The sequence below is a fragment of the Centrocercus urophasianus genome, unplaced genomic scaffold (assembly GCF_019232065.1).
Source record: "Centrocercus urophasianus isolate 14NV4802_14NV808 unplaced genomic scaffold, USGS_Curo_1.0 seq_10, whole genome shotgun sequence".
In the NCBI taxonomy this organism is placed as follows: domain Eukaryota; kingdom Metazoa; phylum Chordata; class Aves; order Galliformes; family Phasianidae; genus Centrocercus; species Centrocercus urophasianus.
Window position 1 is genome coordinate 43,506,798 of NW_024884142.1, and position 16,513 is coordinate 43,523,310.

At 34.4% G+C, this 16,513-nt stretch overlaps 1 protein-coding gene across 1 annotated transcript in view; it reads right to left on the reverse strand.

Annotated features, from left to right (window-relative positions):
- Positions 1–16,513, reverse strand: part of TRDN (triadin) — a 206,521-nt gene that overhangs the window by 39,570 nt on the left and 150,438 nt on the right. Inside the window, 6 exon segments of the mRNA XM_042827318.1 lie at positions 1,158–1,187; positions 9,828–9,878; positions 10,457–10,507; positions 11,183–11,233; positions 14,291–14,341; positions 14,849–14,899. Of these exon segments, the coding sequence (XP_042683252.1) occupies positions 1,158–1,187; positions 9,828–9,878; positions 10,457–10,507; positions 11,183–11,233; positions 14,291–14,341; positions 14,849–14,899 (285 nt within the window).

The window sequence follows — 16,513 nt, forward strand, 5'->3', positions numbered from 1 at the left end:
CTTTTTTAATAACCAAGATTAATTTTATTATTCTCTTAAACACATGAAGTGAAATTTTGGCTCCAATGGAGTGAATGGGAATTTTGCCACTAACATCAACAGCCAAGATTTCACTCATGAACTGTTAAAACAGTTGAGACTACTATTTCTTTTTCCAGTTCAATTAATGACTCTGTACACGCATAACGGGGGGCCCCCCCCCCCCCCGCGCGGGTGGAATTAAAAATGTCTTCATGAATAGCCAGCAAAGAATGGTTCTGATGTTCAGCTATGTGAATCCTAGGATCTTCAAATTCTTTTGAAATGACAAAAGAAACATCTCCCTCCTCTTTACTCCCTCTCTCCCCCTCACCCTTTCACCCCCACAAAAGAAGAAAAAGAAATTAATATCCTTCATAAATAAAGAACCAGTTCTGCTCACATTTACTTAACACTAAATCTAAAAAAAAATATCTATAGAAATCTATGGATAAGTTCTGAGATTGTTCCCAGATAAACATGCAGCATGTGGCTCACTAATCAAATAATCAATAACGTTGATTCTATTAAATAAAACATCACTGTTAATGATAGTATTTCATCATTTTTGCAATTGAATTAAAATAGAAAAGTGATAAAAAAATGATAATACTATAAATAGATACATCCAATAAACACAGGATGTTTATCTTTACAAACTTTAATTACTATCCTAGGTTCTGTTTCAGGATGAAGTTTTCTACCAATCTGTTAAAATACCAAAGAGTGACTTTAACAAAGCTTACGTTCATGTTACATGCATATCTGGAAAGAGGAAATTAAATGCACTATAGAAAGCACATTCTGCAAAGAACAAGCAGTCAGGTCAGCATGCATGGTGCACTAGAAGTTTTGTTCTCTTTGACAGATCCTAACACGATAACAAAAGCCTGCCATTTTCTTCCCAATCAGAACGATGAAGTATCTGATTCTGGGCATAGTTTGCCTATGGTAAGAAGGAGCAAACAATACTGGAAATGACAACTGTGTTATCACAGTTGGAGTAGACAAAGCTGACTGATGGTAGCATGTGAGGTGGTGTATGTCATCGCAATTGTATCACTGAATGAAAAAAAAACATTTTTCATAGCAGTCAGAGCCTGAAAGACACTTCAGTCAAGGGAAAATAATTGGTTTACCTTTCTTCTCCTCTTGCTTCTTCACCGCAGCTGAAATGGAAACAAAAACAGTATTTTTTCACAACTGAATTTAATAACATGTAGTATAAGTAAAAATAACACAAACTTTCTAATATCTCAAAAATTACATATATTATGCAATATAGGAATAGATTTCTTTGGCAAAACAAGAAACTGATAATCAGAAATCTGATCTGTTTCCTCAGATTCCTGACTCTATGATTAATGAGAGCAAGATCCATCTTACCAGATTCTCACATTTTAGTAACAAAGTCAGCGTTCCTCTCAGACACTAATAACGGCAGATAAGAGGAGTAGAGTGAATAAATAAATGAGATGGAGTGTATTTCAGACTAGGAAGGCATGAATTAGAAAGAGACTAAAGGAATGGTATTATGAACCATTTGTGTCTTAAAAAAACCCAACAAAACAACAACATATGAAGACATGTTTGGTTTCTAATCTGCCTAAGACAGGAAATTGTAAGATCTGGGAAGGAACACAGACCACAAGGAAACTGTTGTATATTCCTTAGGTTAAGAAACCGGGAATCAGTTCCCCCAGAACAAACTGCTGCATGACTGCTATCCAATTTCTAGACCCAAAGAAAAAAGCCCCAAAAGCTCAACTTGGGGTTCCAATACAGAATCACGTTTATCCACAGGGAGTACAGTGAAAGTCTATCAAGATTTTAGTCAAAGGACTGAAACATCTGAAATAGGAGACAGTTACCTACATTTGCAGATTATTGCTCCAAACCTGATGGAAGTTAGCCAAACTTATACCTAAGTCCATCTGAATTCCATGTACTACCTATTTCCCAACCTTCATTTATAGAACCTTCTGAAAATTTAGTTAAGAATGCCAATTTATTTTGAAACTTATCTGCTAGGATAAGTGTAGTGAGCCCTGCCTTAGGCTAGCATTTGCTGGCTATGGAAGACAGAAGAATTCAAATTTGTAGCTCTTAAACCCCTAAAAATTGTACCCAGCAACAAACTGTCAATGCAAATGGATCTGCTGTGGTGCTGAAGCTGGAAAGGAAATTAGCAGAAGCATTGCTCTGCCCTTCCTTTGGAGAATGGGCCCAAGAAATCAAGGGTCATGAGGTCGGAGGAGAGAGCAGGCATTCTCTCAAAGGTTTGCATTTTGAGTTTCAGAGCTGATCTCTTCCTTTTCAGTGTTCTTAAACTAAAAAGCTACTATTTTTCTACTTTTTGTTTGTTTGTTTGTTTGTTTGTCAGTGTATTTGGTTAAAATAGAGAAAAAAGGAAAAGCCTGAACCTGAAATTACTGAAATGCTATTTACAAATGGCTTGAGGCAAAAATGAAGTAGATTTTAAAGATTTTTCATGCTGTTGGCCTCTTATTCTACTTTGAGAATAAAACAAATGTTTACTATCTCAGGAATGTGTCCAGGAGTGGAAAAAAATTTAATGTCTAGAATCAGTAAAGAATAGGCACAAAGATTCCAGGATTGGTCTTCTTTGTAATCACTTTTCTTTCATGGGTGACATGTGCATCAAACCCATGAAGTGTGAATTTAGTATAACTGTCATTTCAGAGGATTTAGTATTTTTTCCCCAGAAGCTGCTATAGAAGCCTCAATGGCTCTCAGAAAGCTTTTTACTAATTAATTTCTGATCTACAAAGACCAAAAATTTAGTATGCCATTAAATCATGTGGTGGCACCTGTTTGAATTTTCACCTTGGCCATGATTTTTCTGGTGGCATTCACTGTAAATACTCAACAAATCTTAAGACTAACTACTGTTGCCAGTAGCATTGCTCTGATCAAATCCTATTATTCAAACTTATAACAATTAGGAAAAATTGAAAAAGAGGACAAATAACACCATTCACATGACTCTTTTGGAAGATGAGCAATGTGTTAGTAACTGAAATGCAGAAAAAAGGGATGGATAGATCAGTCAAAGAATTTGGTCTAAAAATGATAAAAACTTGTTTACCTGCTGAGAACAAATGTAATATATCATAGTGAAGGACATGAAATAAAGTAGAATGATGAACTAGAGAAGATGATATTCAGATACCAGAGATGGTCTTAAGTGTATTCTTTTTTAATGTTGTTTGGAGTAAGAACAAATTTCTATGCTGTTTCTATGCTATACTGATGATAGTTATTACCTATTTCTTGAATTAGGAATTTGTACCTACAGATCATGATAAAATAAGATGCCATTAACAATCATAAATGACAGTGACTCTAGCCAGTCACTGTTTTTTCTTTCCCAAGCTTATTCAATTTCAATCATACATTTCCAGTTCTTATCACTGTTATACAAAGAAAAATGTTTATGAGGGAAACAGCATGAACGGGAAACACCCCATTTTTTCAGGGATAATGAATCCAGAATAACAGTCAGTACATAAACCAAAAATCCTCACAGATTCAGAATGGATATATTGTATTTAACTTGGATCAGAAATTTAAATTTGAATCACCAGCAGTCCTCTAATTCCACAGACACGGGTGGTTCAGAGGGATTTATTCCTGAGCTTAACAGAAATACTTTTTAAAAATCTTGAAAATGTCTTGTAAGCACCATTTCCTATTCAACAATAGTCTGATCCTTGTGGCTTGATATCCCAGCAGTAGCCAGGAAGTAATATTTAGTTTGAATACTGTAAAATAAATGATTCTTCCATGAATTCTACTTTTCTTTTAGAAGAAATTGATTTCCATCCTGAGGCACGAAATTTAACTTCCTTTCTAAATTTAAAATAATTAATTATGAAAAGTTGAGCTATGAAAACTGCTCTGCCATGTAAATATCTAGTTCCTCTGTGGTGTTTTTGAAGAGCCCTTGACATAGACTCGTGATTTACAGTCCTCCAATAGTGATCATACTAATTAATCCCACAGGTAACCTGAGTCTTCCTATTTCTTATTTGACGAGAAAGAGAATTATTTCTGTCAATTTCTCTTCTGTTTCTCTTTCCTATCCTGTTCTGGTGCCGCATTATCATGTAAGAGTTTTGCATACAGCACTCCAGGACAAGATGCACTTTTGATTTATGCTTTATGACTTGATGTCCTAATGCATCTGCATATGGAAGAAAGTTCATTCAATTTTCTGCGTAAAAACTTAGGGACCTTTTTAGAATTTATTAAGGTTATTCAGAGACATATTCTTCCCAATCTATCTTCCCATATTTCCCTCCCAATCTGTATTGCATTATGGTTAGTGACACTACATTTTTTTTTCCATTGTGCTGTCCATTTACCTGGTAAATTCAGTGTGTCACAACTCCTTCTGATCCTGAACTCTTTAGTAAATCTTATGGTATCAAAACAATTCATTACATTACTCTTTCCATCTTCTGTTAATTAAGGAATATAACACATCTAGGCAAGGAATTATTTTATGAATGGGCTTTAATATGGAAATGAATCAATAACTGTTTCCTAATCAAAGACTGAATTTTTTCAATAATGTCCCAGTTATGCAGCAGCTATTAAATTTCTGCAGTGCTTCCTATTCTGGAACTTTTTATAGGCCTATTTAAACCATCCCATAAAAGCTGTGTTTTATTGAGGTATATGAAGCACTTACCTCTAAGACACAATTTCTCTTTTTAGAAACCATGCAACCTTGACTCTGTCACTTAATTTTCTAGACATGTTTTTGTTCTGACTTTAATCATGATTCCACCTTTTTCCTGACTGATTCTTCAGTCTCTGAATAACTCTTGAGAGTTAAAATATATTTAGCCCAACACACCTTCAGACAGTAACTTCTTTTGCTGAAGTTGTCAGAAGTTTTGACTAAGTTCTAACATTTATTTTGATAACAGACATAAGACCTGCAGTAAGACAAAAATAAAGCACAGACTCATTCCACAAGTCAGGTACTTTATGATAACTGCTCATTGCATGCTGTTATGCTGAAGTGAAAACTGCCTCATGCAAGCAGCTCCAGCAAAGCAGCTGGCAACCACTAGTTGATATTGCCTTTGCCCATCTCACCATAAATTGTCCATCTGTTCATAGTTTGAGAAGAAGGTGCAGTTTTAAAATATTTATGAACCATAGAAAGTGATATTTCTCTCTCAGATATTCCTAACAGATATTTTGTCTCTCTTTGTCTGTCTTTCTAAGCTCAGAATTGCTCTTACCAATGTCAAGAGAAATTTTTATCACATTAAAAATCAGCATAGTGAGCATTAGTAAGGACAATTTAGCCTTTCAATTGTCTAGAGCATCTGTGTTTAGAATAATTTTTACTGAGTATCAGAAAACCCCTTTCCTGCCCTTTCCCTCTTCTAGTTCAGGTTTTAATGAGGCTTGGTGGAATGACTTCTCATTTGATTATCATCACCGATTTTGTTATTAATGGGTAAGGAATATGTTGTGGTTGAAATCCCCTGCAAACCGGATATTTCTTTTGTTCTAATTTGCAAGAACTGGCTGTCAGACCTACTAAGAAAAATTTCATTCACTAGGTAACATCCAAAAAAGTTAGTAGCACTTTTTTCTTCATTACTAGCAACGCCTTAATGAGAATACATAAGCCCATTTTACTAGAATGAAAGCAGCACGAGTGTGTGAGCTCTGTTTCAGCACAGACTCTTTTGCACTTCAAATTATTCTTATTCCAGGGAGGAATAAGGATGTAAAATGAACAGAAATCATGGATGTCTTTGGATTTAGATCACTTGGATCACCTCAACAGCCCATGAAGTCATTGGGTAGAAGCACTAACAGAGCAAGTGCATTACTGAGATCCTTGGACTGTATATGGAGTCTGATCCTTCTTCTCATTGATAGTGAACAGGAAATACCAACTACCTACAGGAATCTTTCTTCTCCTGTGCCTATGTAGGTTCCTGACACTTAATGCCCACTAGGTTCAAGCATGCTTCCGAAGATAGGTAAAAATCTTTTTCTAATAACATAGCAAAAGAGCAAGGAGCAGAGGAGAGCTAACCAGACTTCTTGTCTTTCTGCAGCATGAGAAGGCACAGATCTCTCACTACCTCTCTCATCTTTCAGAGGAAGTGCCCAAAGTACTAACAGCAGTTTTTCACTTGAACAGTGCAATAAAGAGAGCAATATTCTCTGGACCAAAGGTAAGCAATAAAGCAGAGGGATACTGAATCTGTAATTTGTTGAGAAGCATATAATTCTGGGCAGGGAAAATCCTTATTATTGGTCTCAAATATTGTGTGAAATGAATGTTTTGCAAAATTGTCTTTTACCGCACAAGAATGTATAAAGAAAAAGTTACATATATGCACTCAGAGGACTTGTATTATGAAGAAATGGGAATTCTAGCATGTGCCTACCTCCAGGAAATAGCCTAAATATCAGTCGGCATACTTTCACTTATGAACATGTTTTGTCTACTGAATGTATGCCTCCACACATGTATGCGCATGCTACTTCATTTTGGTTTGACTAAAATAAAAATTGCCTCAAAACAAGCAAACATCAAACAAAAAGTATGAAATGATAAGGACAAAGTTACATTTTATTTATTAAAAAAACTGCTCCATTTTCATTTTATATGAACTGTTTTTTTAATTAAAATTTTAGCACTTTTTTTTTTTTAATGGCTTACATTAATATTGTGCATTTTTTTATTACTGTTCTTCTCTTCTTTTCTATATCTCTTGAAGACTTTTTTTTGGAGAAGTTCTGCCTTACAATAGGAATTTACTACCTCGCCGTGAATCTCAGTCTTGGCATTTATAAATCTGCCATTATCTTGATGTCTGAGTTTTAAGTCTGGTGCCTTCTTGAAGTATTTCTAATCGGCACTGTTCAGAAATGAGATGACCAATTCTGCCATGGTTGGACCACATAGGCAGGCTCGTGTAGCAAATTTTATACACCTTATATATATAGAATATATAGATACATAACTTATATTTAAGCTCTATTATTCACTAATTTCTATTGTAATTTTACCTCCAACTTTTGCAAATTCAACATTCATTTTTCAAAAGCGTGTTTGTCTTAACAAAGTGGGGGTTAGACTGTGGTCACTTCAGTTTGTGCATTTTATACTGCATTAGACAGATCACTGCAAAGTGGCAAACCATTGCAACTTCTCCAGGTGTTTTTCTGGTTAGCTATTTTAAACTAAGATGTCTACTAAAGAAGCTTCTTGTGTACTCTTAGTTGTCTAAAAAAGGTACCTCTTGTTCTTACTTCTTTACATGGCAATGATCACAAAATTTCTGGAGCACTTTCCCTACAAAGGCTTTTCTCAAACTGTCTGATCTATGTGACATGTCACTTATTATTTTTAAGAAAGAGAGGTTTAGTGAGGCACAGCATCCCACAAGGATGCTTAAAGCCACTTTGTGCATTGGGGTTACAGTTTTCTGACAAAATGTCAATACCTTGTCATACATATTCAGTGTCACTGAGTTAGTTGTATTTGTTTTTGGAAGTACTGCACGCATATGAATTCCAGCATCTAAGAAATGGCTTGTGAATATCTCTCAGATAGAATTGAGCTGAACTGTCTGCGAAGTGAGCTTGTATAAGATTTGCTTTGTCATGAACTTTGGTGACTGAAAAATGACTGAATCCTATTATAGACTGTAAGGTTGCTTCACTATACACATGTATTCAACCTGAAATCTTCCCATTTAAATTTCATTTTTCTGTTAAACTCCAGGGCTCTTAAAGGGTCTGCAGTTCTGCTCAGAATAACCACTTTACAGAATTACGATAAACATTACTTAAAGAAAACTATTGGCCCAATGTGCCAGGTAGCATCTAATTCAAACGGTTTAAGTTCTTATAGAGTCAATTGGAGACAAAGAGAAAAGCAGAGTGCTGTGAGATACCAGTTTTTCTCAGTGAACCAGCAAGGCATCAAGCACATCCACAGGTAACCTGCAAGGATGAACGCTAGCCAATAGGGAAAACCAGAGCTGATATTTCTCATCTCACTCAGGAAGCTGGCAGAGACTCTGTGGAGTCAACACTTTTAGCCTGCAATGGACAATGGCTTTGCTCATCTTAGCATCCTGCCAATATTATGAAAACCAATCAGCTCTTTTTCAGGCTTCATCCAAGTCATTGCTCTTAGTCACAAGAATATCAGGTCTCTCTAATGTAACCTTGTACTGCATATTTGGCACAAAATATTCGTATCTTGGCTCTTGTAAGCTATAAGACACAACCACACAAGATTTTTTTATGCCTCTTGCAGTGTTTCAATTTGTAATTTAAAAAAAAAAAAAAAAGCCTAAACGGAAGAGTTGTGTGTGATATGCCCTATGAAATACTATGTTAGTGGAGTGGTTTCCTGGTAGAGTTTTATTCTCAAAAACTTTGAGCACAAACCACTTCACATGCAGTCAGTGAAAACCAGCAGTGTTTAGATAAATGTTATCTTTCTTGATAGAACATGTTTTGGCTGATAAAACTGAGTTAATCAGTTCATTTTTTAAACTTTCATTTCTTGTACCACTGAGTGTTTGGCAGTTCACTCAATCTAATTCATTAGCAGTGCATCTAGAAAACTCTTGTGGATATAGAATCATAGAATCCTTAGCATTGGAAGGGACCTTTGAAAGTCATCCTGTCTAACTCCTCTGCAATGAAGGGACAAGAACAGCTAGATCAGGTAGCCCAGGGCCTGATCCAGCTTTGCCTTGAATATCTCTAGGGATGGGGCATCAACCACATCTCTGGGCAGCTTGCTCCAGTGCCTCACCACCCTCACAGTAAAATACTTGTTCCTTACATCGAATCTAAATCTACACTCTTTAAGTTTGAAACCATTTCCTCTTGTTCTATCACCACAGACCCTGCTAAAGAGTCTGTCCCCTTCTTTCCAGTAGCTCCCATTTACGTTACTTCCTTATACTATTTGATCTTTTATAATAAATAATGTTTTATTTTATTACCACTACATTTAAATAAATCAGTCTTTAAATCAAAAATATTTTTGGATGTTGAAGAAAAAGTTAAATTAAAAACTCAACAGGAAGTTCAATATTCAAATATATTAGACTCTAACTAATGTTTAATGCCTCAATAAACTACCTAAACTTATATATGTTTGCAAGAACTGAGTCAGAAGACAATAGGAGTCGGTTTCCTAAAGCTTGAATATAAAGCTTGTAAAGTTGTATTGAAATATTAGTGTACCAAGAAAAAAAAGTACTTCAGTATTCATTGTTGACTAAAGTAAGCTGAAAGAAATTGTACAATAATGCATCAATATTTTTTTCATGTCCTAGACCTTGAAATAACAATCTGAGCTCACCCACTCTGCTTCAAAAAGATCCAGACTATTTAAGACTTGTTTTATTATAATCATAGTTTTATCATTGTCTAAAAATGCCGAGGTCATGCACTATATTTTTCAGCTGATCTTTATTTGACGACCAGTACTGATATTTCAGTGTAAGAGAGAGTAAATCACAATAAAATCATATATTATAGAAGCGAAATACAGTGTGAAAGGACGAATTTAAATAGCAAGAATGAGAAGAAATTAAGAAAGAGGAAAGAAAGACCCTATAGCTTTTGAGGCTAAACAGTACTGATGACATCTTAGTCTCATATAGATCTCTTCTTTATCACACAAATAAAAAAAAAGGTACAGAAGTGAAGGATGCTATTCGAAGACAGCATAGCTAAGTCTTAAATTAGAGCTCTACTCAACTTGTGATTTTTACCTTTATCCTTTGTCATAGCTGGGACTTTAATTTCCTTTCCTTTTGAAGAATCTGAAAAAAATATCAGACAAAAAAAAATGAAGGGGAAAGTCAGCTATGACAGTATATATACTATATCTGTCTATACTGTAACAAACATACATAACTCCTGATTAACCAAAATTTTGAAAAAGATAGGTGTTAGGAATTAGAATTTCTATTTACTTCAATACAAGGCTCAAATTAGAATTTGAAAACTAAACAAAAATAATTCCTACTAAATTACCTGGCAAAGACACTGCATTTCAAATTATACTCTCGGATTTATGAAGTCTATCACTTAAGTCTATCATGAGTTTAGAAACAGCTCTGTTACTAACTTACTGAAGTGGACCGGAATTGGCTACAGTTAACTGTCAAGCAACAGTTAAAGAACATCATAGTAAAGAACATGATTTCATAATTTCTGAATTATGTAAGATGATATTCACTTTGATGTATGAGATTTATTAAGGGACAAGAAGAGAGCTATAGCTCCTTTTCACTAAAAACCTATAATACAAAAATGAAAAGAAATCGCAATATATATTGATACCAATAGGCTGTGTAAAGATAATGTGTTATTTCCTAACTACATGATGTGACATTACCCTTTTCCTTTAAGACTGTTGGAGCCATCACATCTTTTCTTTTACCAGTCTCTGGAAAGAAACATTTAACATTTATCACAAGTCAGGTTAGAGAAATGAGATGACACTTGAAAAGAAAACAAGTTAGACATTTTGATATTTTGAGAGCAAAAAAGATGTGATAATTAAATGGATTTAACAGCATGGAAACAAAGAACAGGACAAAACTATAAGGTCTTTCATTCATCCTTTTAGACTTGGATGTGCAAAAAAATAAACAAAAAAAAACTTCCAATATGTCATTACTGTCTCTGCATTTGGGGGAAACTGTTAATCTTTCTCTCAAGCAGGCAATGAAAAACAATTATTTACAAAGTGAAAAGCAATTTAATTGACTAGCTAGTGTTAATAAAATTTTCTTTTACTGAACCCAAGTAAAAATTTAATCCACACAGATACGGTTAAAATATTAGAACTTGAATGCCAGAGGCTCCTGATAAAGGTAAATGGGAACTTTATTTTTTGATTTAACACAAGGACAAGAACTCAGTCATTTTTTTAACATCAAGGAGGTGTACTGCCTGTGAATAAAAGCACACTTTCTACATGTTTGTAGCCCTTTAAAATCACAGGAAAGCTGGGTATAAAATAACAACAGTATATCAGAATAACAGCAGTATATCAGAATGTATATTCATATACACTGTTCTGATAATCAGTTCTGAAATTCTTAACTTCTCTACCTACCTTTTTCCTTTGACCCTTCTGGATTCTTGGAATTTTTTCCTTTCAGTGATTCTGTTGGAAATAATTGAGTTTTTGAGATGCACGATATAAGCCTTTGACCTTTATTTACCTTACCTCTAGAGACAATATTGTAGTTCTTAAGATGTAACACTATTACTAGCAATCATGGTAATAAAAATAATATAAATAACTCTGTCAGTGAAGACCTCACTAGGTAGAAACTAGGAAGGATTAAGGCAAATACAATTAATGCCAAAGAATTAGGAATTTTTAGGGCCTTATCCAACACTTCATGAAGAAAGGATTATTTTGTTTTCTCTCATGGGCTGAAGCCAAATTTTTTTGCCTTAGTCCTTTAGATAGCATGTTTCTAGTATCGGCAAATGCAGGAAAAGCATATCATATGATAAATAAACAGTTGACATAAAGTACAAATACAAAATGTATATATCTTTGAAAGCAACTGCCACTTGAAGTATTAAGTGTGTGTATCAGAGAACATTAGTAGAAAATGGTAATTTCATGGGTTTATATGCATTCTTGGTTTAAGTGAGAGAACATCAGAGTCTGCACAATGCTGAGTAGACCTAATTATACTCCATCTGTTAGGTTATACCACCTAAACATCTAAAAAAAAACCAAAACCACTTTGTTTATTCCAGATCAACATTAACAAAATTTTCAGTAAGAAAAAAACCAAAACCATAAACGGATCATGATTAAAGAAAATGTATTTCAAAATAAGCTCATAAGTGACAGTCCTACTGGCTGTCATGGCAGCAGAATGCGATCCCACTTATCCAACTGGCTTCAAGTGTGACTTGCTACAGAAAAAGTTGACTTACAGTGTGGTTGAATCCTTTAGAGAAATCACACCATGACTAGATAAGTACTTAAGCAGGGAGCTTGGTCTTCACAGTAGCAGGTGGGTTCCTTCAGGGGATTCAGAGAAAACTTCAGTGTGCAGACTAAAATCTTTTGAAGAGGCTATAGAAGAAGTGTGCTTGACCATTTGTGCATGTCTGTGATTTCAAAGATAAGCAGCCACTATTTCAGCCACCAGGACAAACCAATACATTTTGACTGGTGGTGACCACAAGGTATTTTTTGTCTCTTGTGTACCTCATCTACAATTGGCTAGTCCTAAAATAAATTCAACACTTTGGAGTCTCATTCTTTTGGATGCCTTTGTTAATCAGTGCAGGATATTTTCGCTGGGGCACCATTTTATGCTTCTGAGATCAGCATCTTGCTTCCCTTCCAGGGAGCAGAACTTCCTCGTCAGAGACTTAAGCAGGGACTCACTAAAGGTGGTTCAAACTTTTTGTCTCTACTGACCATTTCCCTGGTCCCAGAAAAGGGAAAGATCGAAATTGTCTTAAAGCCAATATTTATACTGCTGCTTTCCTCCTGCATTCTAATCCAAGAGTGAAGCTCAGGAACTAAGAAAGTGATAATGAAGTATATACAACAGCAGTATACGAACTTTAGTGTAAAGATCTAGTTTTCATACAAACAGCAGCAACAAATATGTAAATGTAGATAGAAGGAAATACTAACTCAAGCAATACTGCTTTTTGAAACTTTCCTTTAAAGTCAGAGGGGGTATCATTTCTATGTAGGTGTGTCACAAAATAGCTTTCTATGTTTAGAGAAAAAAAATGTTCCAGACAAAAATGCTATGGACAAATGTTATTCCATTGTACGTTTACTTCAAAGGAAGCATCTGAATTGCTCAACAGAAGTAAATCAGTACATTTGTTTATTTCATGACAATGTGCTCTTATGTTTATGGCAAAAAGGCAATACTCACTACTTATTTCCCCTGACACTCTGTGCATATAAATAAATATACTTATTATCCACCCAGAAGTTACATAAGCAAAGATGCAAATACATCCTAAAATATGGCAGAAGCAAACAAGAGGGAAAGAAAGAGCATTTGTTTGGAAAACAGATTGTGTAGCACAAAGTATGAGTGAATTTTCATTATCTGTACAGCACAAACACTGTCATCTTAATAACTCAACATAACTCACAATGCAATTCAAGTGCATCTGTTAGAAAAATTTCGTGAAAAGTTGCATATAGTATGTCATAAGCTTTTTAGTGCTACTGTTAGAGATTCTGTATGAACCAGCTTCTACTATCATTAGCTGGGTAATATATCAAAAAACTGCATGACAAATTATAGCCTAGAGTTTCCTTGTCTTCACATTATTTGAATATGCTCATGTCAACAGAAAATCAACTGTTATATTAATTATTCTAAATGGCCTTTTTTCTTGAGCTGAAAAGCTAGATATAAATTCAGTAGATGTCAGATAACATTAGTGAAAAGAGAAGGGAAGGAAATATATTTTTCCAGTGTTCACCTTAATCATTCCCAATAAAATGAGACTGTAAGATTGAAGATATTTTATTCACATCATAAAACAGATAGGTTAACACTGTAATATTGTGATCTACGGAGTATCTCAGAGATAGCTTCAAATTTGAGAATTTATTTTCCCTGACTCTTTTTTAAATAGTGCTATTGCCAAAACAATTGTAGGAGAGAACAGAAGTTTTGGATTCAAAATGGATTCAAAAGAAGCTCTTAAAACAGAGGAATTCGAGTTTTGGGTCTCTTCACTGTGAAGTGCTCACATCCACTGTTTAGTCTCCTTGAAGGTTCAGCAAGTGTCAGTGAATGTCAATGGGTGCCATTTTTCCTGCACGGAGGAATTCAGTGAGACACCATTTCTTCATATGCACTTCCATGTCAGATGCCATTTTGTCAGTCTGCCCCTCTGCTGCCATTACTTTCAGAGCCCTCATACATTTTCTATTGTTCAGAAAAGAAGGTTTTTAGGAAAAATCTTAACTATAACTCAGAAAGTCTTTGTGATATTTAATTAATTTTGAGTCTCCTGAACATTAATTGTTCTATTTATGGTTTTTTGGTCTTTTTTTGCTGTAAATCCTTTATGTAATTTTAACCAATTAAATATTGATTGGATAAGATTTCTAAAAGATTAAATTTCCAATGATTATTTTTAAATGAATACATTCATTCTACATTGTGTGGTTTTAAAATAAGTATTATATTCTTTTGTGTATCCTTACCTTTATCTTTTAGAGCTGTCGGATTCTTTCCTTCCTTTTCTTTGCCATGTTCTGTAAAAATAATTTATTAATCTTCAAGCTAGAGTGATAAAAGGTTAACATCTAATACCTCTGGGATAACGATTGATTGAATAATTGGTGGTTTCTAACTGAGCCATGATACCAATTTAATGTGTAGTACAAAACACTATGTGCACTTTGTGCATGCTCACAAAGTGAAGAAATGAAAAATTCTTAATTTTGATATAAGAAAAAATATCACTGAAAAATCACGTATTTCACTCTGCAGCATGTAATAGAAAATGCTATCAAGTGTTCTTAAATTCTGAGTTTGGACTTCTACGTTTTTTTTTTTTAAGATGTTTCACGTTAGTGAAGATCTATCTGCACTGCTGATAATACTAATAAAGTTTTATTACAAATTAACTGAACTATTATTACACTTATAAATTCCTTTCTAAGATGTAAGATAAAAACAAAATGCCCAATTCATTGCAAGATATTTTCTTGATGTGAATATATCCTTAGGTTTTCTACAATTATGTCCTATGACATTACCTTTATCCTTGATAGCAGCTGAATATTTCAATTCTTTCTCTTTTCCAGGATCTGTAAAAAAATGTATTTGTATACCAACAAAGTGACAGTCAGAAGCAATAATGGAGTGAAACTAGAAGACTTAAGCTTCAGAGAATGTATATCATATGAGAGACTACAACTATGTACTGGAAGAAACAGTGTCAAGCAGTGACTGGGAAAGTTGTACAAAATTCTCCCTTTTCTGTTCACCAAGTGCAGGTCACAAAATGTCTTCTATTGATTTAATTATTATGTCTATCAATGTGTAAACTTTTACTTATTGTGGGATAAGTATATTATGTCAACTTCCTTAAGTAGAGAAGGCAAAAATCACCCTTTGACGATTTTGACTTATAAGAAGTGGTTCCAGTCTACTTCCCTCATCTGGGATTTTCCATTCATGCTGAGCAGGTCCAAGGATCTCCTTATTGAAATTGTTCTTTCATGAGTGTCAGATGCATGCCAAAAGGGAGAGCAGCACAATAGTGAAATAGGTCAAAGAGGTATTTTTATTCTGCCTCCCAATGAGTAGTGAAGATGGCTATGTGGCATCATCCTCAATGGAAACTGGATGATGAGGGATAGTTACCTGACCAGCAGGAAATAAGCAATAGTTTTGTTTTGGATAAAACAAGAGATTATGATTCTGGTCTGATGAAATGTTTCCTAAACTTCCCCTCTTTTCTAAAATCAGGAGGACAGATGAATCTGTTCCAAACAGATTAGTCAGAAAAAAACAGAGACTTGGATTTTGAATTTCCTCATGCTGAGTGTTTTAACTCTCTAATGATTTCAGGGGTTTAAATATATTATCTGAGAAGCATTAATTAAGTGGCATTTTCTGGAAAAGAAACACAATGTCATTCATCATATATGAAGTAAAACTTTATCGCAACCAAGAAACTCAGCAGCAACTCGGTGCCAGAAAATCTTGAAGAGCTTTGTAAGAAGGTCCCCTTGGTTTCTCAAAATGGGATAAGATTCCTTGTTAGATGGAAACTGCATTGTGTCTAGTAGACAGATCTGACAGAACTTGCAGCAGCTGCAGTGGGTAGTTGTGATGATTGTTTACTGCCTGAAAGCACACACAGTTCACAAATTGGCACCTTTGTAATGAAAGCATTTAATGTATCCAATAGCAATTTATCATTATTAATACCGTTTCTTGTTCATAACTTACTACTGGGATCCATGTAAGACAAGATGAGTTTATGGGGAATCTACATCAAAAGAATTCAGCCATAATATAACTTTATTTATGCTTATTTAAAAATATTATTAATTTATTTATTTAAATATATAATTTAATATGACAGAAGTAAATAGGTGAAAAAATAACATTTACTTTTGACATTAAAACACATTTTCTGGAGTGGCTGGCTTCAAGGGTTAAATGTTTAATTCTTCTTCACCTTCTAAGCTGCGCTTCTAAAATGGCCATACAATTAGACTGTACAATTTTGAAAAGAGATTTGGGAGAGGAACTTGTAAAACAATGTAAAAAAAAAAAAAGCAAAATGAAATTTCACTGTAATAAAGCTGTCTTTTTCCATCCTCATCACATCTGCTTCAGTATCTGCCTGTGCTCTCCTGCTTCTACCTGCTTCTCAGGATTTTATGATTCAGTCATTAATTTACAAAGTT